The 24021-nt window shown below is 32.6% G+C and overlaps 2 protein-coding genes across 4 annotated transcripts; one reads left to right on the top strand and one right to left on the bottom strand.

Annotated features, from left to right (window-relative positions):
• Positions 1-315: 315 nt before the first annotated feature.
• LOC117915907 (pentatricopeptide repeat-containing protein At4g14170) lies at positions 316-1968 on the bottom strand. Its single transcript, XM_034831650.1, has one exon. It carries the CDS (start codon positions 1835-1837, stop codon positions 476-478), a length of 1362 nt encoding a protein of 453 aa, XP_034687541.1. The 5' UTR covers positions 1838-1968; the 3' UTR covers positions 316-475.
• A 7741-nt stretch (positions 1969-9709) lies between these two features.
• On the top strand, positions 9710-11735 carry LOC117916882 (cysteine proteinase inhibitor A). Of its 3 annotated transcripts, none has more exons than XM_034833090.1 (3): positions 9710-9902; positions 10463-10666; positions 11404-11735. In XM_034833090.1, exons 1-2 carry the CDS (start codon positions 9732-9734, stop codon positions 10664-10666), a joined length of 375 nt encoding a protein of 124 aa, XP_034688981.1. In that variant the 5' UTR covers positions 9710-9731; the 3' UTR covers positions 11404-11735. The 3 variants fall into 3 exon arrangements, with proteins under 3 accessions (XP_034688981.1, XP_034688980.1, XP_034688979.1); XM_034833089.1 differs by having other exon boundaries at positions 10463-10667; positions 11438-11735; XM_034833088.1 differs by having other exon boundaries at positions 9711-9902; positions 11435-11735.
• The last annotated feature ends 12286 nt before the right edge of the window (positions 11736-24021 follow it).

The following is a 24021-nucleotide window of genomic DNA, read 5'->3' as shown; positions in this document are numbered from 1 at the left end:
ATAATATTACTAATGTTGATGAAAGCAATTAATAAAACTTTCCTTAAAATTTAATATTAGCATTTTTAAAATATAATTTTCAAATATTTGAAATAGAGTAATAACTATTTTTTTAATTATTTTTTGCTTATATTTTAGAATTTTCATATTATATATCTATTATATGAAATTAAAAATCATGTTGAAAAGGTTTAAAAAAATAATTTTAAATTGTATTTTGAAAAATAATTTAAATTATATATTGAAATAAAATTTTAAAATCAAGATTTTAGTTTGCATGTGGATTTTATTTTTTGCAAATGGCAAAGTTTCAAATGTAAATTAAAAAAATATATCCTCCCCTTTATTAGTTTTCCCTCATTTTTCAGATTCAATCTAGATTTCAACTGTAAGTTCCATCCCACAACATTGCTTGATCCAATTCCTTCCTTCTTCAGCCAACTCTCTGTTGCAAGAGGAGTGAACACCCTTTAGATTAAATCAAGCTGCAGCCAGGCACCTTTGACAATTTCCTTTGTTTCATCAACTGCCTCACCTTTTCCGCATCTTCAAACCTGCCTGCCGCTGCATAAATGTTTGCTAACATCACATAGTTTGATGCCTTCTCCGGCTCCAACCCCATCAGTTTCTTCGCCACCCGCTCTCCCACCTCTGCGTTACCATGAACTCTACACCCCCCTAACAGAGCCCCTAGCACCGCCCCGTCCGCTTCCACCGGCATTTCCTCAATAAACCTCTCTGCGTCTTCCAACATTCCAGCTCGCCCTAGACAATCAACCATGCAAGCATAATGCTTCAACTCTGGTGCCACCCCGTACTCCTTCATCATTTCAAAATATGTGTGCGCTCGTTCCACCATTCCAGTGTGCGTGCAGGCGGATAAAGGCCCGAGAAATGTGACATCATTGGGCTTTACTCCTGCTACACGCATCCGATCAAAAAGATCCAAGGCGATATCAACGTTTCCGCTCAACCCGTAGCCTAAAATTATCGAGCTCCATGAAATCACATCTCTTTCGGGCATTTTGTCAAACAGGTTATGAGAGTAGCCCAATGCGGCGCATTTTACGTAGAAATCAACGAGAGCGTTTCCTAAGTTTAATCCTAAGGCTAAACACCTTCTTGTGATCCATCCGTGGACGCTCTTTCCATGCTTTAACCAGCCTAATTGGCCACACGCCAAAAGCAAGCTGATCATCACCACTCCATCAAGGGCAACCCCGGCACTAACCATCTGTCTGAACACTGACAAAGCCAGCATTGGTTCCTCATGCTGAGCGTAGCCAGCCAACATTGCTGTCCACAGCACTGCATCCCTCTCGGGCATTTCGTCGAACAACACCCTCGCGTCCAAAACCTTCCCAAAAGTAACGTACATGAAGACCAATGCCGAAGCCACAAACAAACTCTTCTCCATGCCCATCTCCACACACAACCCATGTACCGAAACGCCTAGTTTCACGGATCCAGAGGCCGCACAAGCCCTCAGAACAAGGGGGAGAGTGAAGACGTCAGGTGGTTGGTTGAAACGGCGCATTTGGAGAAACAAATCAATAGATTTGTGGGGGAGATGGGACCGGGAGAACTCTCCGATTATGATGTTCCAGGAGTAGATGTTTCTATGAGGCATGTGAAGGAAGACTGAGAGCGAATGTGGGGAGAGCTTTCCGAGTTGGGAATACATGAGAAGGAGCTTGGAGCTGAGAATGACATTGTCGTAGAGAGAGGTTCGGAGGAGGCGAGCGTGGAGGTGGTGGAGGTGGGTGGTGTTGGGGGAAGAGTGGAGAAGGGCGAAGTAGTAAGAGACGAGGTTGGATTTGGGTTTGGCATGACTCATATTCTTCTGATAAATTTCGATGAATAAGAATCAACTGTTACGTGCATGGCAACAGAGGCTTAGATGTTGCTTCATTATTCATTTGCATTTCTCCCTTATTTCATCCCTCTTACCTTTCACTTATATGCCTTTAATGCTTGGAGCGTCGCTGACCCTCGGGATTTTTTTTTAGCTTCTACCGTTCTACGGTAACTTCAAAAAATAATTCTAAAATAAAATTGGTAATCGAAAAAATATTCATAGATTTATAACACTTTTTACCACAAACAAAGTGTCTTTTGAAAATACACTTTCTACCATTTTCAAATTCATGATATGCATATCTTAAAGAGACATTTTTTATAATTTTTTAAAATTGGATTTATACTAAAGGTGTCTCTTGAAAATATATTTTTCACAATTCCACAAAATATAATATTTATTAAAGATATCTATTCAAGAAACAACTTTCACAATTTGGTAAATTTAAATTTATACAAGTGTCTCTTAAATTTGATTTTATATTGAAAGTGTCTTTTCAAAAGACACCTTCTACAATTTCAAAAAAATTGGATTTATAGTAAATGTGTCTCTTGAAGAGACATTTTTCACAATTTCACAAATTTTAATAAATATATATATACTAAAAGTGTCTTTTCAAGACACTTTTCATAATTTCACAAATTTTAATTTAGATTAGGTGTCTCTTAAATTTGATTTTATATTGAAGGTGTCTCTTCAAAAGATACCTTTTACAATTCCTAAAGAATTGAATTTATACTAGAGGTGTTTCTTTAAGAAACAATTTCCACAATTTCACAAATTTTAATTTATACTATGTGTCTCTTAAATTTGATTTTATATTGAAAAGACACCTTTTACAATTCAAAAAAAAATTGGATTTATACTGAAAATGTCTCCTGAAGAGACACCCTCCACAATTCCACAAAATCCAATATATACTAAAGGTGTCTCTTCAAAAAACACCCTCCACAATTTGAAAATTTTTAATATAAGTATCTCTTGAATTTGATTTTAAGAGACACCTTTGATAATTTCACAAATTTTAATTTATATCATGTGTCTCTTAAATTTGACTTTATATTGAAAGTGTCTCTTCAAAAGACACCTTCTATAATTCCCAAAAAATTGGATTTATAGTGAAGGTGTCTTTTCAAGAGACACCCTCCACAATTTCATAAATTTTAATACAAGTGTCTCTTGCATTTGATTTTAAAAGACACCTTCTATAATTCCCAAAAAATGGATTTACTGTGAAGGTGTTTTTTCAAGAGACACCCTCCACAATTTCATAAAATTTAATTTAAGTGTCTCTTGCATTTGATTTTAAAATACACCTTTTACAATTCCCAAAAAAATGGATTTATACTAAAAGTGTCTCTTCAAGAGACACCTTGTACAATTTCACAAAATCCAATATATATTAATGGTGTGTCTTCAAGAAACACCTTCCACAATTTCCATACACGGTGGAAAATTTTGAAATTATACTAAAGGTGTCTCTTGAAGAGACACCTTCCATGAAAGAAAAAAAAAAAGAATTTTATCTCTTAATTAGTATTACCCTATATACAACCAGTTGTTTAAAGTTTATCATCTATATACATTATAATCAATATTTTGACCTTTCAATCCAAAACCAATCAAAACAAGTAAACCAAATGTTAATTAAATCGACACCTTTCCTAAATAGTAATAATACTATTTTGTGTAAAATAAGTCCAAAATAGGTAGAATACTGTAGAACTTATGTTAATAAAAAGTTAGTCAATCCAAAATTTAACAAGTATAAATATACATCTTAAATATTTGTCCAAAACAATGATATATAAAATACTAACAATATCCAAAATACAAGTCATATGTAATAACATTCTCAATGTGTACCGCACAAAGGAGTCTTCCTCTTCCATCGTGGACATCCATGATATGCATGTTCCACTATTGGCTCTATGGGACTAACATGTACCCCATATGAGCTTGATGACCACATCTTCGACCATGATCATTCTTTTGTCCTTGTTGATCATCATTTATTATATGAACTAACTCCTCATCAACCAATGTAGCTTTTATCGATTGTGGTGATGATGCAACAAGTGGTACTATAGGTGGGTTAGATGACACCTCCATAGGTGCAATAGGAGTCTCCTCAATAAGTGGTGCGTCGATGTTAGTCAATAGTGCATCTCTAAGAATAGATGTATGCCTAGTCCCTCTCCTATGAGTCCTTCCCACTCTGGTCTATACACCTCCTAATCGAGTAATGGATAATATCGGTTGCTGATAAGGTGGTGGACTAATGTCAATCGATGGTCGCGCTCGAACAACAACTAGTTTATGCTTAATCTCCCTCATATGAGGCCCTCATCTTATAGGTCGTACATCTCCTTATTGAGGTTGGAGTTGTGTAATAGCATCAACACTAAACGAAGCATCTAAGCAATCCATCTCATGTATGGTCTCTAACAATAGTACATAGTTTATGAATGTGCAAATCATCTGGAGGTGCAATATCATAACCGGTTGAGGTCCGAGTCGACTCCCAGCTCAACCGGTGTCTCTAACAGTAGTACATAGTTTGTGAATGTGCAAATCATCTGGAGGTGCAATATCATAACCAGTTGAGATCCGAGTTGACCCCCAGCTCAACCAGTCGAGATTCGGGTCGATTCTCAGTTCAATTGGTCGAGGGTGCAAAAAACTTTCTCTTTCTTCCAGAACAGTTGTTCAACCAGTCAAGGTTGAACTTCAACCGATTGAGGTACGGTCGAGGTCCAACGATCACCTGTCAAACATTAAATGTTAACAGAGCGTCAATCGGTCGACCCCCAGCTCAACCGGTCGAACCCCTAACGACTAGTTTGACTTTTTTCTTCTATAAAACGGTTTCAATTTTCATTGTTTCATGAGTTCAATCTTCCCAAACCTTTCTTGAATATATCTGAGCCTTAGAAGAGTGTTTTTTAGTGCACCCTTGTTATAAAACTTGCATATTTTTAGTGTATCATTCAATCCTAGTTTTCTTGTATCATTTGAGTTTAAAGTTTTTGTACTAAGATTTTGTGAGATCATTTATTTGTATATCTTTGAGAGAAAGATTCTCAAGTGTGGGGTATCACTTGAGAGGTTATTCAAGAGTGAGGTATCTTTTAAGGATTGTAAAGGGTGCTTGGAGCCAAAAGTCCAAAATGGTGGATTGGAACCATAATCCAATTGTATTACTTGAAGGCTTGGTTTGGAAGCCTTGAATTAGTGGAACCTCAAGCTTAGGATTGAAGTTAGAGGAGAGTGGATGTAGGCCGGGTTGCGTTGAACCATAATAAAAGCTTGTGTTTGCATTCTCTCTTCCCTACTCTTTTACTTTATATGCAATTGTCTTTATATTGTTTTATTATATACTTGCATATATTTGTCTCTTACATTCACATAGTTTAAATTTACAAAAAGAGACCATCACCCTTTTCACCCCCCCCCCCCCCTAGGGTGATTACCGTAAGTTGGATTAGCCTAATTTTTCTAACACAAACATTGTATGAATTAATTACATAAAGTAATGATAAAATATCTTAATTAATTATATATAATAATGACAAGATATAAAGGCATATAATAGAAATGATAAAGGCTATTTTTGAAAAAAAAAAAAGTCAAATTACTTGGTACTTTTATATATGTAGTATTCAATTTTTCCATATTTCTCTAAGTTGCTAATTTTAAAAATTCAAATCTTAATAATGTAAAAGAAAAATATTAATTGCCACAAATAAAAAAAATTAAAAATATAAAAACATATTACCATAAAGTTGTTCTTTTATGGAATGCCAAAAATGCTATTATAGATCTTTACAGAGATTCTTTTCCCACTAAGAGAGGTCTTAACCTTACTTATGTAGCCAAGTCCATGCTTATCAAAGGTTGATTTTCCTTTACAGACACGTTTCATTGAAGATCTTCCTACATGAAAATCTTATTTGTCCTAACCAAATACTTTTTCGCCTTGTTAATTTCAATTATCGTAACATTATTATTATCTTTTTAATGAATGGATTTGTGCTCAAACTTAAGAAATTTTACTTTATTAAGAAAGTTTTTTTCTCTTATCCAAGAATGTCAACTTTATTAAATAGATCATCATTTTTCAAAATTTCAAACTTTATAAATTTCCTTAGTTTTAAGAGTCTTCTTATCGGATCATAACATGAAATATCATAAAAATCAAGTTCATTCTCATCATTTCAATCAATTTCATTAAGTGACATCATATGATTAACTAAGGAAGTTGCAAAGGCAACCAAGTTTTAATCATCCTTACTTTGATTGAAGAGTTTACATGATCAAGCCAACCACATAGCAAGTCTAAAAAATCTAAGTATACAAATTTACCGGGATCAAACCAATTGTTTTTGCCTATATAGAGAATTTAAACTGTCATTAGGTTAATCAAAATATCCCATTACATACTTGACTACCATAAAGTCCACTAGAAGTTATAGATCTAGACAAGTGTGTTATATATAGCAAAGTTGCCAACCAACTTGTGTCTAATTAATCTAGTAAGATTCTTCATTTAGGATGAACCTCCTAAAAAGTTTTTTCCGCCACAAAGATCAAGATGGCTATAAAACCATTGCTTGAACCATCAAGCAAGATAATTGAAGTTAGAAAATCATCATCTCAAAATATTAATAACAAATGGATAAACCAATATGAGTAATTCACTTTATCCATTCAAAAATCAATGATAATGTGAGCACGAGCTAAAGCAGCTTCTTATAATATTATTATTATACCGATCAAAGATATTACATTTATTATATGAAATATCACTATGAAAAGAGGAAAAGGATGAGTTATAAGAAAATTTCTCAATGCTGCCATAGTAGCATCATGTATAAGAGCCAAAATAGGAATAGACCCCTTCATTGCATAGGTAACTATACTTGAAGGGGAAATTGAGCCAATTTAGCAATTGCACCAACAAATAAGAATGAAGCGCACAAAAAAACAAATAACAAATATGTCCCTTCATTAAAAATTAATGTGATGATTGATTCAAGATTTGTATTAAGTGCCACATAGGCCAAAGCTAGTTGTTTCTATTGGAAGTTGTTATATCAGTTTTATATGGTGCTAATTTACAAGGGTATAAAAATAGTTGTAACAAAATAAAACTCGATTTCAAGAAAGATTTTGGGAAGTGTTTGAGAGAAAACAAAGAAGATTTTTTGGGAAATTAAACACGAAGAAAAATAGAAGAAAATTATAATAAGCTTGTACTTAAAGCTCATCAATAAGATTGACACTGCAATGTATACATCCATGGACGCATGAGACATTTTTTGAACCACGTAATTGTGTTGTTATTTGATTTTTTTGTTTTGCTTTCTTTGAATTTTTTGGTGCGATTAGTTTTTGCACAACAATTAAGTTATTAAATATTTTTAACAAATCCCAAAATTCAAAACTACCCGTTATCCAACAAAGACCCAAAATTCTTAATAATAAACCAAAATCCCATAAACAATTGTTTACAAATGCTTTTTGACAAGCATTTTCCTTAATAAGCTATGCACTTGAAATTGACCAAGGTTTTAAGAAATTTTCGAAACATATGTTTATCATTTCTTAACCCTTCCAACCCATTAACACAATTCCAATTCATTAATCTTGATAAATCTATTTAATTTATAAATGTATTATTTTAAAATATATTTCAATTGCTTAACTTTCAAGTTTAATTTTTTTGACAATTTTAATTAATTGAATTATTTAACTTTAATTATAAACCAAAAAGTAAATTCAGTTTTAAATTTTACCCTTGTTTATTATTTTATCTATTGTTTTAATTATAAAATATTTTTAATCTTTATAATGAAATATATAAAATTTTACTTGGCTAATTTTTTTAACTGCATAGTATTTATAATAAAAAAATTATATTTAGTATTTTTAATTTTTAAATATATAAAATTAATAAATTTCTATAGGTTAAATGAGTTATAAATATGTCAATTTGACATAATTAAATAAATAAATTAAACATATCATAATTGAGTCATTTTGACAAAATTAAGTAAATATGTTAAATGCAGTTAAATAGTCAAACACGAACATGATCCTTATATTTTAATCAAGTAAGAAGAGTTTAATAATCAAATATGAATAAAATCTTGTTTATTAAACGGGTTATGTGCGTCGACACGTTTTTGAGTCGTATTATCACATTATATGTTAAATTTGGGACTGGCTATTTTATTCAAAAAATGGAGTTCCACTGTGGAAGTTGGTAATACTACTCTTGCATCATACCATCAATATTATGTACACACGGTTCAACCAATTTGACATTTTCAAATAAACAAGAAAATTTGTTCACGGTAAGCAAGGATTCAGAAAAACTAAAAGAGCATCCATTAAAGAAATTAAAGAGAGAAACAAAGACCAAGCCCTTGGTCTTAGAGCCAACTTTATCAAAAGTTGGCAATATTTGTATGGAAGGAAGCTATATTAAAAGAATAATCACCAGGACTAATTAAGGAAGAGCCAACTTTATCTGTCTTAGAATAAGTTAACTTTATCTTTTCGAAAATCAAAGTATCAAATTACAAATCATGTGTTAATATCTCTCTTTTCTTTTTCTTTATTCCTAAATTTGATTTCTTTCTATAAAAATAAATAAATAAAATATTTATTTTAGGAAGTTCATGATACCATGAATTTATTAGTAAATAAATAAAATTTTTTTTATCTAAATAAAATTCAATATATATATAATGCAAGTTGTGAGGCCATATCCTTCACGATTCTTTTATAAGATTATACTATTTTTTTAATATAAGACCTTAGGCATTATCAATTATTTTAAAAACAATTGTTATTAGAAAGGTGCATATCCTAACTTTATAGCACATTCATTTAAGTATTTAAGATATTCGTAGGTGTTATCAATTCTCTTAAAAACAATTGCTGTCTGAAAAGACGCATATTCTAATTTTATAGTATATTTCTAAAATAAGGAAGTTGATGGATGCGATCAACCTTCGATCTGCCAATATTTAATATATCAAGTTAAAAAAATATTTACTTGGAAAATAAACTTATAAAATAATTCAAGTTCATTAAAAAATGATTAAAAGATTTTCATTCACTAGCTAAATTATTGAAACTTTGAAAATATATATATTGATTTACACCTAAAATTTATTTCTTAACTTGAACTTTTTTTTAAGAAAAAAAATTATTTACAATAATACTTTTTTTTCCCAAAATATTAATAATCTAATTAAAGAAATAAAAAATAAAAAAAATTGGAAGGAAAATGCATTTGGTGGTAATAAGGGGAGGTTGAAAAATGAGATTAAGATAATATATATATATATATATATTGTCTTTCTTAAAAATAAAATAAAATGGTGGAAAAGGGTGTCATTAAAAAATACAAAATAAAAGAGGAAACAAAAATGAAAAAGAGAAAGAAAATAGGGAATGGTCAATGCATATCAATCCAACTCACCACCTTCGGCACGAAGAAAGAGGAATACGATGGGCTTATCGGCTTGTGTCACCGCTTTCTATGACAAGTGGCACATCTTTTTTTCTAATCTTCCCAAGCAAGCAACCCACTCCCCAATTCCAAGCGCCACCACCCCACATTAGCCACATTCTTCCACCAATCAAATTTAACCACCTCACACTATTCAACATCCCTATTAACAATAAAATTTCTCACATGAATCAACATCCAATTGGAAAATATTAGAGGAAGCAAGGATGTAGCAGATTCCAATCACTAAATCCAAAAAATTGGGTGGTGATTCGGCACGTGCGGCGTTAAAACGGCGCATCCGAATCTAAAACCGCGTGGATTGGGAAGGATCCTGGAGAGGCGACGATGAAGATAAAAGCCTCGGTTTTGGTGCTGGTTCTGTATTGTGTTTGCATTGCAAATTCTGTAATTGAAATGGCTACCGTAGGAGGAATTCATGATTCTGATGGATCTCAGAACGCTCTTGAGATCGAAAACCTTGCCCGATTCGCCGTTGACGAGCACAACAAGAAACAGGTTTTGTTTTTTATTTTATTTATTTTTTATTTTTTTCAATCTCGGTTTTTACTTTCTCCGTTTCCGCTTGTTTCCTGAGAAATTCTCTCCTTCTGCTCTTTTTTTCGACGAAGGCAGAGGTTTGGCTTATGAATTTCCAAGGTTATTTTTGAACAAAATTCATTCGTTCCAGAAGTATAATAAAATGTTATTTTTAGGGCAAAAGAATACGATGATGGGATTGAGGTTTTCATTTGTTTTTGATTTTGTGAAGTAAATCATCGTAAGGAGCTAGATCCACAATTTAATTTTCGTTTCTGTTCCCAGGGTTTCTGAGCCGCCAAACGAGGTTCTTTGTTGGTTTTTTTTTTCCTCTTCTAATCATTCCTTGAAACACTTGTGAAAATGATTTTTTAGATGGGTTTCTGTTCAAGGATTCACCATCTCCAATAGCAGCAGCCGCCTCTATATCCATTTCCAATTTTCTCTTTTTTTTTTGGTTGCTTTGTTTGATTATGTAATTTTAATTGATTGTATTAATTCAGTTTTGATAAATTGGAAAAGTCTATACTTTTTTTCAGAATACCCTTTTGGAGTTTAATGGAGTGGTGAAAGTTAGACAGCAGGTGGTTGCTGGTACGATATACTATATTACTCTGGATGCAACTGATGGTGGCAAGAAGAACAAGTATGAAGCCAAAATCTGGGTGAAACCATGGCTGAACTTCAAGGAACTGCAAGAATTCAAGCCTATTGGTGATGAGCCTGCAACTGCTAGCGCTTAGGTAGGCAAATGTTTCTGTAGGCCATTGATGCACTTCTCTTGAATACTTAAATATGGGTTATTTATAAATGTCATTGTGAGTTGTTTTTATAGTCTTTACATTTATCCCAATGTACACATATTTGTTCCATGAAGCAAACAGCAGAGTATTCATTTAAGTTGTTGGACATGCCCCCACTGATCCTAGGTTTGAGCTGGTAATTGATTCTGTCATTCTCTTGAGTGGCAAGATTGGGATAACTACATATACTTGCTTCTAAATGCTAGGGCTTTTCTACCATTGGCGATAATGGCATATGGGTAAAGCCTTGATAATTTGTTTTATTTACATATATATATATATATATATATATATATATATATATATATAAAAGTAATTTATTAACTTTAAATCTGGTTTTTATTTTTCTTCACCTTTTCTTTGCTTCTATTTTTCCTCTCGATTTTTTTTTCCTCTGCATTTTCCCTCAAGATTTTCAGGAACCAAACATTATGTTACTTGTTTTGCAATTTGGCTCTGGTGCTATGCTTACAGGTTGTAAGCCATAGAGTTTAGGATAAACAAATGGAAAGAGAGAGACTTAACAGGAACAAACTAATCCAATGATAGGCGTGTGATCTGAGCAATCATAGGGGTTGTTTCTTTTCCACTCTTGGGATAAAGGGAATTTGTTCATGTACTTGGGTCACTTCCCTTTGGTTTCTTGTGGTAATATTTCTTCATATATGTATATGTAGGTAAATCTGATGAATACGATGTTATATGCAGGTACTCGAAGATATGTATCTGGATATGCTTAACTTGAAGTACTGTTAATTTGAATTTTGAAGTACATAAAGAAGATTAGATATGTCTTCCATTTAAAGTCCAATGTAACCGAAAAAGGATTATAGCTTATGGTATTTGGAATTGTGTGGATCGGGCTTTAATATTTACCATTTACTTGTAAAACTCTCTTATGTAATGATGAATAATACGCTTGTAACTTATGATTCCTCCCTTCCTTCCATGTCACGACTATGGTGGATTCAATGAAAATGTTTATTAGAGTCTCCTTGCAGTTTGTCTTGTTGACATTGTGTAAGTTGGAATATGATGAGTAACAGAGCCAGGTGCTTGGAAAGCCATGGGTGAGTGATTTGAGTGTGACTACAAGATCTTGATTTTTGTAGTCATTTTCCAACTTGTGATTTGTAGCCATGGCAAAAAATATATTGATTTCTGTGCCTTTTGTCAATTTTTAGTTTCTTGTTATGGTCTGCCTAAAATATTTTTTGCCATTCTTTCTTTATCTTCCTGCTGATTGTGATTGTTGTAAGTTGCAACTCAAAACTGGAGGTGGGAGACTAGAATGTAGTTTATAATTGTTGCCTTGGACCAATGCTACAATTTAGTATTAGTATAGAGATTTTGAATCTTTATGTGCTTCCTGGGAACAAATTTACAACGTCTCTTAGTTTTCTTGGAACATGCCTATGCTCCCTTGGTCATTCTCAATTTGATTCTTCTGTTACCAATATTTGACTACCTCTCAACTCTTGAATTTTCCTTTTTAAGATTTCAGATACTAGGCCCTCCGCTAACTAGAAAAATTTCTAGCATGACAGAGCATGTCCATCCCTGTCACAGCTTCCAGGAAAGTTAGTTTTGAAGTGGCCGCCCATGTCTGAAGCTTTCTGAAAATCTAAACCTCTGGAAGACTGTTCAATATCTAGTCTCGGGAATGATATATTTTTAGAATACATTTTCGGAATAGAATGAATATGCAAAGAATGGAAACTTCGGTTTTGATGCGAGGGAACCAACGTCTTTTCTAATAAGGGTTTAGTTTTTTTCCTTTTAATTTAACATATTTGATAATTTATGATAGATAATTTGAGTGCAAATATTTCTATCAATTTTTAATTTCATATCCAAAATTTTCTACAATCGTAAGGAGTAGAAAACAATTTCAAATAAGGTATATTAGATATATATGGAAAGATTGATTATAGAATTTTTTAGGTTATGTTTGGTTTTCGAAAAGTACCAGGGAAAGAAAATAAAATGTAAAGACGCACGAGGAAATGGAATGATCGGGCAAGGCGGTCTCTCTCGCCGCCTTGACGGCTGTTTGCGCCTTTCTGACCGAAATGGAAGAGCAGGTCTCGTGCCTGGGAGATTTGTCCAAATCTGCATTCTAAAAGGCGAGAATCCCTAACGAATAGAGCCGGTAGGGACATAACTAGCTGCGACAACAAGCAGCAAAACTAAGACCTTCCTCGAAGGCCTGCTCTTTCGTCACAGCCATCAAGCTAGCAAGAAGACGACTAAGCCTATTCGCCCCACAAAGAGGCCGCCTTCGGGACTTCTGGAAGACAGACTGTCACACAGCCTAATGAGAGACTGGGGCAGTAGTGAGCCAAGAGCAAACTCCGGGATCATCAAGGCGGGCAACTCTAAGCCTTCTCTCCCGCTTCCTTTCTAGGTTTATTGAGCTACCGCGCTACGGCCCCTTTATTAGTAAGGTTGCTTGCTTCGGCCTTTTCTTTTAAGAGTTCCGTCCCGTCATCTGCCCCCGTTGCCTCTGCTGTCTGATCGTCGTCTCGTCTGCTGCTCCCGCTATTCCCAAGCCAGCCATTCAAGATGAAAGGGCAGCCAAGCTCAGTATTCCATCCCTAGCCTAGCTTCGATCCCTTACCTTAAGCCAAGAAATCCTCCTTTGCAAAGAAATCCCGCCCTACCGACAGGTGGACTGGTGCAGCTAGCTTAGCAGCGCAGCCGCTTCTTTATAGTGTTCTGAAGCTTATGGGCAACCCTTATAATTCAGGATCCAAGAAAGGCCTAATTGACTCATCCATCTCGAAATGTCCAATCCACTCCTTTTGCCTATCCCGCCTCTTCCTTCTGCGCTTACCTCTTTGCCACCGGCTCGCCGAAATTAGGGTTGTAAGCAAAAAGACAGGGTCTATTTTAAATTATTTTTTCTTTTCTTCCACTTTCTCTCTTTATTTTTTTTTTCCTCAAATTTTCCGAGAACTAAACGTATTAGAAACTTTCTAAATGTAAAAGATCATGGGCTATACAATGACAAAACAAATCTACTAAATATAGGAGAAATGTACTTAGTTTTAACTATACCTTATATGAGTGAATTTAACTTCATGGACTTACATCGACGTACTATTCTTTCATGTACATCATGCAACAACTTACACATCTTGGTGGATTACCTCATATTGAGGTTAGCAGATTGATGTACCTCAATATGTGTTTTTTTAATCGAATGTGTACCTAGTCTTTTTTAATCGAATGTGTTTTCAAGAGTCTTCTTGAAAGGCTTGAAAGTTAGAATCCTAGGATGTCTTTTATTGAAAGGATTTTCAAGAGTCTTCTAGAAAGGTTTGAGAGTTATAATGTTGGGGCAAAGAGATGACCTTCCATTCAGGGACCTCTTTTTTAATTTAGATAATTAGGTTTCTATGCCAAAACCCTAGGGCTATGTTTGGTTCCCGGAAAATGCGAGAGAAAGAAAATTGGAAGGAAAAATGGAAGGAAAGAAAAAGGTAAGGAAAGTAATATAAATTTTTTCACTTGTTTGGTTATCGATGAAAAATTCAAGGGAAAAAAAAGATTATTTTCTTTTATTTGGTTAACTATGAAAAAAAAGTCAAGGAAAAATGAAAGAAAAATAAATTCAATAATTTGTCTTTATCAATTTATAGAATAATAAAATAAATTTTATATTCTTATTTTCTAAAAATCAAGGCTGTGCTGAGCCAAGTTTGCTGGTCAGTCTGTGCACTTGGTTGCAGGGTCCAGGGTTTGGTTGAGTTGTTGAATGGTGTCTTGATACTGCTTCAAGCAATCGGCCCATGCAGCCTTCTCGCGCTCGTTGCGGCACTTGGACCCCAGCCACTTGTTGTGGCTCTGCGCGGTGAGGGCTCGCTCCATGGCCACCTCCATAGCCATCTTTCGGAACTCGGACTTCTGCTTGGGCGCATTGTACTTGTGCCCACCATGGCTCATGAAGTACTTGCATGGTGCCGGATATGGCGTTTTGTCGCACCACCAGTTGACGTCGTCGGAGTCAGAAGCCGATAGGGTGGAAGAGAAAAATGACAAGGAAAGCATAAAAATTGCAAATAACCCGAGCTTTATCGCCATTACAGAGGAATATGCAAATAAATAAATCATGTTTGTGAATTCAGTTTTGCAGTGAGAGAGAGAGACGGGGGCGGGGGTGTGTTGTGAAGAACCCGATAAATTTTCCCCAACTTTTTCTCTTATTTTCCTCATTATTTTTTAAGGAAAATAGTGGGGAAAATATTATGATATTTTCCATCATATTTTCCTTTATATTTTTTTTTCCATCATATTTTCCATGCAATCCAAACTAAGGAAAATAATTTTCCACATGATTTTTTTTCCTTTCCTTAGCATTTTCTGGGAACCAAACATAGCCTAGATGAATATTTGAAGTATGTATTTCTAATTTAAATTTACCAAGAAATCTAACAAAAATGTGAAAATAGTTTTTAAATATTTGAGAAAGTTAACTGGCATTTGAATGTCCCCGACATTTGAAAAAGGATTTCTAAGAATGTTATTAAAAAGGTTTAAGACTTAGAATGAATGCTAAAGTAGAGGGATGGATGAATTCACTTCCTCTATTTTAATTTTGACAATTAGCTTGTTATATTATAACCTTAGATGAATATTTAAAATAAGTTTTTTAATCTTAAATTAATCAAAAAGTCTAATAAAAATACGTAAAACGATTTAAAAATGTTGGTAAAGTTAACTAGCATTCAATCATCCAATATAAATGTTTGAACACTAGAAATTAGAGAAAGTTAACTAGCATTTGAATGTCTCCTTTGATGATGTTTGTGTTAGCTTTTTTCCTATAATTTGTGGCCATATATAATTATATTTGTATGAATATTATTTAAGGGTATCAATTGATAGATAGATGAATCAATTGATTGAACATCCAAGAGTTTTATGTATGAAAGACTCAAATTACAAATGAAGAGTTAGAAAATTTAATTTATATGAATGTGGTGTTACAACTTTTGTAACCCATCATTATGAAATTTATTTTGTACATTATGTTTATGAGTAATGGAGGAAAATAGAAATGTATAACTTATGCAATTATATAGATGCATTCAAGTTCATAACCCATCATTACCCATTAATTTATACATAATGGGTGTAAATAATGAGTATAACTCCCATATAGTCTTTGATGGGAAGACTAAAAGATGTACAATTTTTTATAAGTTGAGGTCCTAAACCACTCTCATTCTTATGTCATTTTTGTTGTTTATTTTTAACAACATACACCACACAAGTGACTCATCCACTATATGAGAGTAGTGAGTTGAAGACCTTAACAATACAATTCACAAGGTGATTGAGTCTCACTTCATGGATCAAGGTAAGAATATAATCATTATTTTAGTATTTACATTTATTTTGTTTTATACATCCAAAATTGTTTTTTAAAATAATTATATCCGCATAAAGTTTATAAATGTTTGGTTAACAATTGGTATCAGAGCCAACCAATTTTGGATCATAAAACATATTTTTTTTCGTTTTTTGATTATTGTTTGATCTTATGGACAACTAAAATATATATGATGTGATGTATATGAATGATTTAGTAACACACATTTATCAAGAAATAACTTTTCTAGTATATATGTTTATTTATTTGTTTGTTTGAAAATGATCACACACACACACGCGCGCGCGCGCGCGCGCACACACACACACACACACACACACACACACACACACACACACACACACACACACATATATATATATATATATATATATATATATATATATGTGGAGTGTGTGTTGTTCAACTTATGAAACGAGTGTTGATTAACCCAACGGAAGATCATCACCATATTTGATTATATGACAAGAATTTAATAATAAAGGTTTATGAAGTTTTTACCCAACGGTTAAACTTCTTTACGTTTCAATACTTTTATTTTAATAATTATGTCATATCTATATGATTTATGAATTATTATAATTCAACCCAACAAAGGGATTATAATAATATACTTTTGAATTATGTGATTGTAGTTCGGTCCAACGAAAGAACTATGATATGATCTCTTATATTTATGATTAGTGTGATATCTAACTTAATTTTTGTTGTAGTTAGATTATTGTAAAGTGTGATGTTAAATATTGTCATGACATAAAATAATTTTCCTTTTGAATTAAATTTTATTTTGCAGTAATGAATCCTACTGCTATTACAAGTTATTTGTTTGGTATTGAACAATTAAGTGGGGCAAATTTTAAAAAATGGAAGGAACAAATTGGAATTGTTCTTGGTTGCATGGATTTGGACTATGCCTTAAGAGAGCCTACACCCACAAAGCCTACTTCTAAAAGTACTATTGAACAAAAGGCTTTATATGAAAAGTGGGAGCGCTTTAATCGCATGAGTCTAATGATTATGAAAGGTTCAATCACTCCTGCAATTCGTGGAACAATCTCGGATTCAGATAATGCAATAAGTTATATTAAATAAGTTGAAGAACAATTCTTAGGAACTTCCAAGTCTTTGGCAAGTACTCTTATGATCAAAATGATAACAATGAAATATGATGGTCATAGTGGTGTACATGAGCACATCATGAAGATGAGTGACATGGCTTCTCAATTGAAAGGAATGAACATGACAATTTCCGAAGGTTTTCTTGTTCACTTCATAATGACTTCCCTTCCTTCACAATTTGGTCATTTCAAAATTAATTATAATACTTATAAGGATAAGTGAAAAATGAGTGACCTAATTGCCACATGTGTTCAAGAAGAAGAAAGACTTAAAGTGGAAAAACCCGATATGGCTCACCTCACTATTGGTCCAAATAAAAAATCATTTAAGAAAGGTAAAGGTAAGAAAAATGAGTAAGGTAATGATGTATCTCACAATGGGCAAAAGGACGAAAATAAGATACAATGTCATTTTTGCCACAAGAAAGGTCATAAAAGAAGAGATTGTTCTGGCTTTAAGGCTTGGTTGGAAAAGAAAGGTAAAACTCAATGCTTAGTGTCTTATGAATCTTATTTAGTTGATATACCACCAAACTCTTGGTGGATTGATACTGGTGCAAGCATTCACATAATGAATTCATTGTAGGGATACCTTATAAGCAAGAGACTAAGTAAAGGAGAGCAAACCATTACTTTGGGAAATGGAACAGAAGTGGAAATTGAGGCTATTGGCACTCTTCGTTTAATTTTGGATACTGGTTTTATTATGGATTTAGTAGATACAGTTTATGTTCCTGTTTTTACTAGAAACCTAATTTTAGTTCCAAGACTTGATTCTTATGGTTATGAATTAAAGTTAGGAAATAATGGAGTTTCCTTATTCTATAATTCTTATTTGCTTGGCTCTAGCACTTTACATGGTAATCTTTATTCATTGAATTTAGATTGCAAATATTCACAGTCTCTTTTATCTTATCATGTGTATGAATTCTCTAACATATGAAATCGAGTGAATGAAAATTCATCCATATTGTGGCATAAGCGATTGGGTCACATTTCAAGAGCGAGGATGGAACATCTTATTAAAGATGAAATTTTGACTTCACTTGATTTTTCTAATTTTACTAGTTGTGTTGAATGCATAAAAGGAAAATACACTAAGGTTAAGAAAAAGGGTGCCTCAAGGGCTACTGAATTGTTAGAATGTATTCATTCTGACATTTGGGGACCTTATTCAATTCTAACCATCAATGGACATAAGTACTTTATTAGTTTTATTGATGACTTTTCAAGGTATTCTTATGTGTATCTTATTCGTGAAAAATTTGAAGCAATAGATGTGTTTAAGATTTATAAAGCCAAGATTGAAAATCAACTCAATTGGCGAATTAAAAGTGTAAGATCTGATAGAGGTGATGAATATTATAGTAGGTTCACCGAATCAGGTCAACATCTTAGTGTTTTTGCCTTATTTTTAAGAGAGCATGGTATCATAGCAAACTACACAATGCTTGGAACACTAGAGCAAAATGGTGTAGTAGAGCGACGAAATTGTACTCTAATTGACATGGTGAGAAGTATGATGAGTAACTCAACTTTGTCTGAATTTTTGTGGGGTGAAGCATTGAAAACTATTGTTCACATTCTCAATTGTGCTCCTAGTAAGGTTGTACCCAAAACTCCTTATGAGTTATGGGTGGGTAGGAATCTGACTTTGAATTATTTACATGTATGGGGATGTCCAACTGAAGTTAAAATTTTTAACCCACAAATAAAGAAATTGGATTCTAAAACCATAAGTTGTAATTTCATTGACTATCCTGAAATATCAAGAGGTTTTAGATTTTATTGTCATGGTCAGGGCCCTAAAATTGTTGAAACTAGACATGTTGTGTTTTTAGAAAATGAATATTTTAGTGGGAGAATTGAGCTTAAAAAGTTAACCTCTAATGAAGTATCAACACCAATGATGGAATATGGTGTGACTTAAGAGGTTTCTCGTAATGAAAATGAGAATGTCCTAATTACAAAAGTATCTTTACGTAGATCACAAAGTTAGAAAAAGCCTGCTATATCAAATGACTACAAAGTTTATTTTAATGAGTGTGATTATGATGTTAGCTTGGAAAATGATCCTACTTCTTATGATCAAGCCATCAATAGTGAAAATTCAACTCTATAGCTTTATGCTTTAGAAGAAGAGTTGAAATCAATGAAAGATAATAAAGTTTGGGATCTTGTAGAATTTCCCAAAGGAATTAAAATTATTGGTTGCAAATGGATTTTAAAAACCAAACATGATTCTAAGGGCAATGTCGAAAGATACAAGGCCAGGTTAGTTGCAAAATGATACACTCAAAAAGAAGGAATCGACTATAAGGAAACATTTTCTCTTGTTTCCAAGAAAAATTCCTTAAGAATAGTCATGTCTTTAGTAGTACATTTTGACTTAGAGTTAAAATGGACGTTAAAACTGCCTTTTTGAATGGTGACTTGCATGAAGAGGTTTATATGGATCAACTTGAGGGTTTTCAGGATAAAGGCAAGGAACATATGGTATGTAAACTTAAAAAGTCCCTATATGGTCTAAAGCAGGCTTCTAGACAATGGTATCTTAAGTTCCATGAAATTCTCATCACTTTTGGTTTCAAAGAGAATCTAGTAGATCAATGTATATACCTTAAGATCAGTGAGAGCAAAATTTGTATTATTGTATTGTATGTTGATGATATGTTGCTTGCTAGCAACAATATGGGAATGATTTTTGAGACCAAACAATTTTTATCCAAGAATTTTGATATGAAAGATCTTGGTGAAGCATCTTATGTGATAGGAATTGAAATTCATTGAGATAGGTCACGTGGATTATTAGGATTATCCCAAAAGAACTATATTGAAAAAGTTCTTAAAAGATTCAACATGCAAAATTGTTCTAACAGTGTTGCTCTTGTTGTGAAAGGGGACATATTTTGTGAACTTCAATGTCCCAAAAATGATATTTAAAAGAAACAAATGGACAAAATTCCTTATGCTTTTGTAGTAGGGAGTATCATGTATGCTCAAGTTTGCACTTGACCAGACATAGCTTATGTAATGGGCATGCTTGGTCGATACCAAAGTAATCCAGGTACTGATCATTGGAAAGCGGTTAAGAAAGTATTGTGTTATTTGCAAGGGACTAAGGACTACATGCTTACATACATAAGAACAAATAATCTAGAGATTATTTGTTATTCTAATTCTGATTATGCTGGCTGTAAGGATACCGAAAAGTCTACATCTAGTTATATTTTTATGTTATCAAATGGACCTATTTCATGGAAGAGCCATAAACAATCATTGATAACTTCTTCTACAATGAAGGCAAAATATGTAGCATGTTATGAAGCCACATGTCATACAATATGGTTGAGAAACTTTGTCTCAGGGCTTCATGTTATTGATTCGATAATGAGACCATTGAGAATATATTGTGATAATAGTGCTACTGTGCGATTCTCTAAAAATAATAAGACTACAGGAGGATCAAAGCACATTGATATTAAATATTTGGTTGTAAGGGAGAAAATTCAAAATGGAGTTATCTCTATTGAACATATTAAAAATACACTCATGTTGGTAGATCCATTGACAAAAGGTCTTCCACCTAAGCTTTTTATGGATTATGTTGCGCGCATGGGCTTGGTGGCGAGTTTTTCAATTTTAGATTGATTGAGAGTGTAATGTATGTGATCACATTATAATCAGAATAAAGTTCTTGATTATGATATATTGATGATTATTATGTTACTTTTATACATCCATTTTTTTGCACAATCTAGATGTTTAAAAGTTGATGAGACCATTATGTGAATGAATTAGCATTATCACCTTAATGTTGCTAATGTCATAAAAGTCATTGATTGATATTAATGGAGGTGCTAATACTATAATCCTTGAAGAATATTGGATCGTTGTGTGATCCAATCATTACAATGATTTGGTGTTAGTGGTTCCATGAAACATAATCTTAACGTAAAGGGTGCCTATTTTGAGAAATTGTTATGGTCATATTATGTTTTAATCTATTACAAATATAATTATGCAGGTTAAGTGGGAGATTGTTAGCTTTTTTCCTATAATGTGTGGCCATATATAATTATATTTGTATGAATATTATTTAAGGGTATCAATTGATAGGTAGGTGAATCAATTGATTGGGCATCCAAGAGTCTTATGTATGGAAGACTCAAATTACAAATGGGAGTTAGAAAATTTAATTTATATGAATGCAGTGTTACAACTTTTGTAACCCTAACATTATGAAATTTATTTTGTACATTATGTTTATGAGTAACGGAGGAAAATGGAAATGTATAACTTATGTAATTATATAGATGCATTCAAGTTCATAACCCACCATTACCCATTAATTTATACATAATGGGTGTAAATAATAAGTATAACTCTCATATAGTTTTTGATGGGAAGACTAAGAGATGTACAATTTTTTAGAAGTTGAGGTTCCAAGCCACTCTCATTCTTATGTCATTTTTGTTGTTTATTTTTAACAACATACACCACATAAGTGACCCATCCATTATATGAGAGTAGTGAGTTGAAGACCTTAACAATACAATTCACAAGGTGACTAAGTCTCACTTCATAGATCAAGGTAAGAATATGATTATTATTTTAGTATTTACATTTATTTTGTTTTATGCATCCAAAATTGTTTTTTAAAATAATTATTTCCGCATAAAGTTTATAAATGTTTGATTAACAGTTTGAACATTCATTTGCATTTTTTTGCATTCAACTTTATTTTTGAATATCTTTTGCGAAATTCCCATTACATTTTATCTAACAATCATTTTTTATACTTTAATAAATCCAATGTATACATACCTCAAATTTAAAACAACTCTGAAGTAGTTTGAAATTAGCTATAATTGATAAAACGGTTTGGACGTATGATATCTTAGATTCAATGTAATAATGCGACAAAATTGTCAATCTAATATAATACAACATGATTCGATAAAAATATTCAGACAATTATTATTAATTTAAGTAATGGGTCAAAATAGTAACAATGATGAAATTATTGATATTGATAGAAATACCAATGGTTTGACTCTATATCTATATATATAGATATATAGTATTAAACAATATAGATAAGAATGATATGATAGTATTAAACAATTATTAGGATTTAAAATTTTGACATGATATGACTTTTTTGAGGTTTCATTAATAATTTTTTTTATTATGGTTTTTGGTTTCTATTTTCTATCATTGTTTGCATTAATAATTAATTGAGTATTTATGATCATGTTATTTGCATTGTATATGAATCGAGTGTATTAGGAATTATATGAAATATCCAAATCATGAGTTCTTTACAAGATGATAAGTAGTTTATAATTGATTCATGAATTTTGATAATTTATTATAGGCTATAGTGCAGTACCTCCTAATTGGAGGGATGACTTGTTTTAATCATTCGAATTGTTTCTTCATGGTGAGTGCACTAGTGTGGATAGTTACACATTGGATAAGACCTAAGATCGTAATATTAGCTATTGGATGGTCATGATTTACTAAGCTAATATATTGCAAGAGTTTTTAACCTTAAGATAATGTTGAGCTAGCAGTGAGGTTTTCAATGACTTTGACCCATGGGTGAAACCCTAAGGTAGTAAATATTCCTCATAGAGTGGGTCATTATTGATTAATGTAGTTGACAACATGTATTCTCAAGATAAGCATCATGATATTTCATTGGTTTGAGACAATGTATTCCCTTAGGCGATTTGAAATCTATGACCATAATAATTTCTTAATTAGAATTTACCATATACTCTTAAAAAACTAGATTATGTGAGTCGATCACATAATAAGAGAATTTAATACTAAAAAATTGGAGAGGTAATTTTGAGAGGTTGATAACATCTACCTTATGAGATTATGAACAATAGTTCATAGAAAGTTTCCATGCAATGGATAGTAGATCATAAACTTGAATTTATATCTAGTTGTAATATAGTATAAGATACTAGAGTATAGTTGATTATTTGTAGTGAGATGTTGAGTCAATTTTAGAATTAAATTATTAAGGAACTAATTATTTTTATGAATCCCAATGGTCCTCAATCGAGCTCATATTCCTTGGTGACATATTTATTGAGGGATATTTGTGTTTTTTTATTCATGTGTGCATAAAAACATTTTGGTAAAAACGTAAGGTTGCATAAGAGATTATGAATGATCTTTCTAGATTGAGTTAATTGATTAATTGAAACTCAATAGGGTCAATTAACTAATTAGGACCCACGAGATTGGATTAAGTGACCTAAAGCAAGATAAATTCAAGTTACTTCAACTCACAGAGAAATCTATATAAACCCCTTTATGGGGTAGGGCTTTATCTTCTAACATTTAGTCTTTCAAAGAGGAACCCTAGCTTCTCCCTCCTTGCTCGTGCTAGGACCCAAGGGACAAAGTCATCAGGTGGAAGATCTATTGGTCTATGAGATCCACATCAATTATTCACTAATTCGGAACATCCAAATCACCGATTTGGTCTTATCTCTAGATCCAAGTTTTTAATGCTTGTTGTTTTTGTTGTGCATAAATATAGTGAAACCCAAGATAATTTTGCATACACCCAAACTGTCCAAAGATCAATGGGTATGAAGATATTTGGGTATTCCGAACAACAATGTGCTATAATATGGTACTATGAAAGGAAGTGTACATATTTTTTACATGTATGGAAGAAAATAATTAAACATTGGAGTAACATATAGAGTACCCCCACTTTGATTTCAATAGATACTTCTAAATTATGGATA

This window comes from Vitis riparia, chromosome 6 (assembly GCF_004353265.1).
Source record: "Vitis riparia cultivar Riparia Gloire de Montpellier isolate 1030 chromosome 6, EGFV_Vit.rip_1.0, whole genome shotgun sequence".
In the NCBI taxonomy this organism is placed as follows: domain Eukaryota; kingdom Viridiplantae; phylum Streptophyta; class Magnoliopsida; order Vitales; family Vitaceae; genus Vitis; species Vitis riparia.
This window is presented reverse-complemented; position numbering and strand designations above follow the sequence as displayed.

Bases quoted from the DNA above. Each gene is read 5' to 3' on its own strand.
- LOC117915907 (XM_034831650.1), bottom strand. From the start codon at position 1,837: ATGAGTCATGCCAAACCCAAATCCAACCTCGTCTCTTACTACTTCGCC.
- LOC117916882 (XM_034833090.1), top strand. From the start codon at position 9,732: ATGAAGATAAAAGCCTCGGTTTTGGTGCTGGTTCTGTATTGTGTTTGC. The intron at 9,903-10,462 runs GTTTTGTTTTTT...ACTTTTTTTCAG, and splicing joins ACGAGCACAACAAGAAACAG to AATACCCTTTTGGAGTTTAA.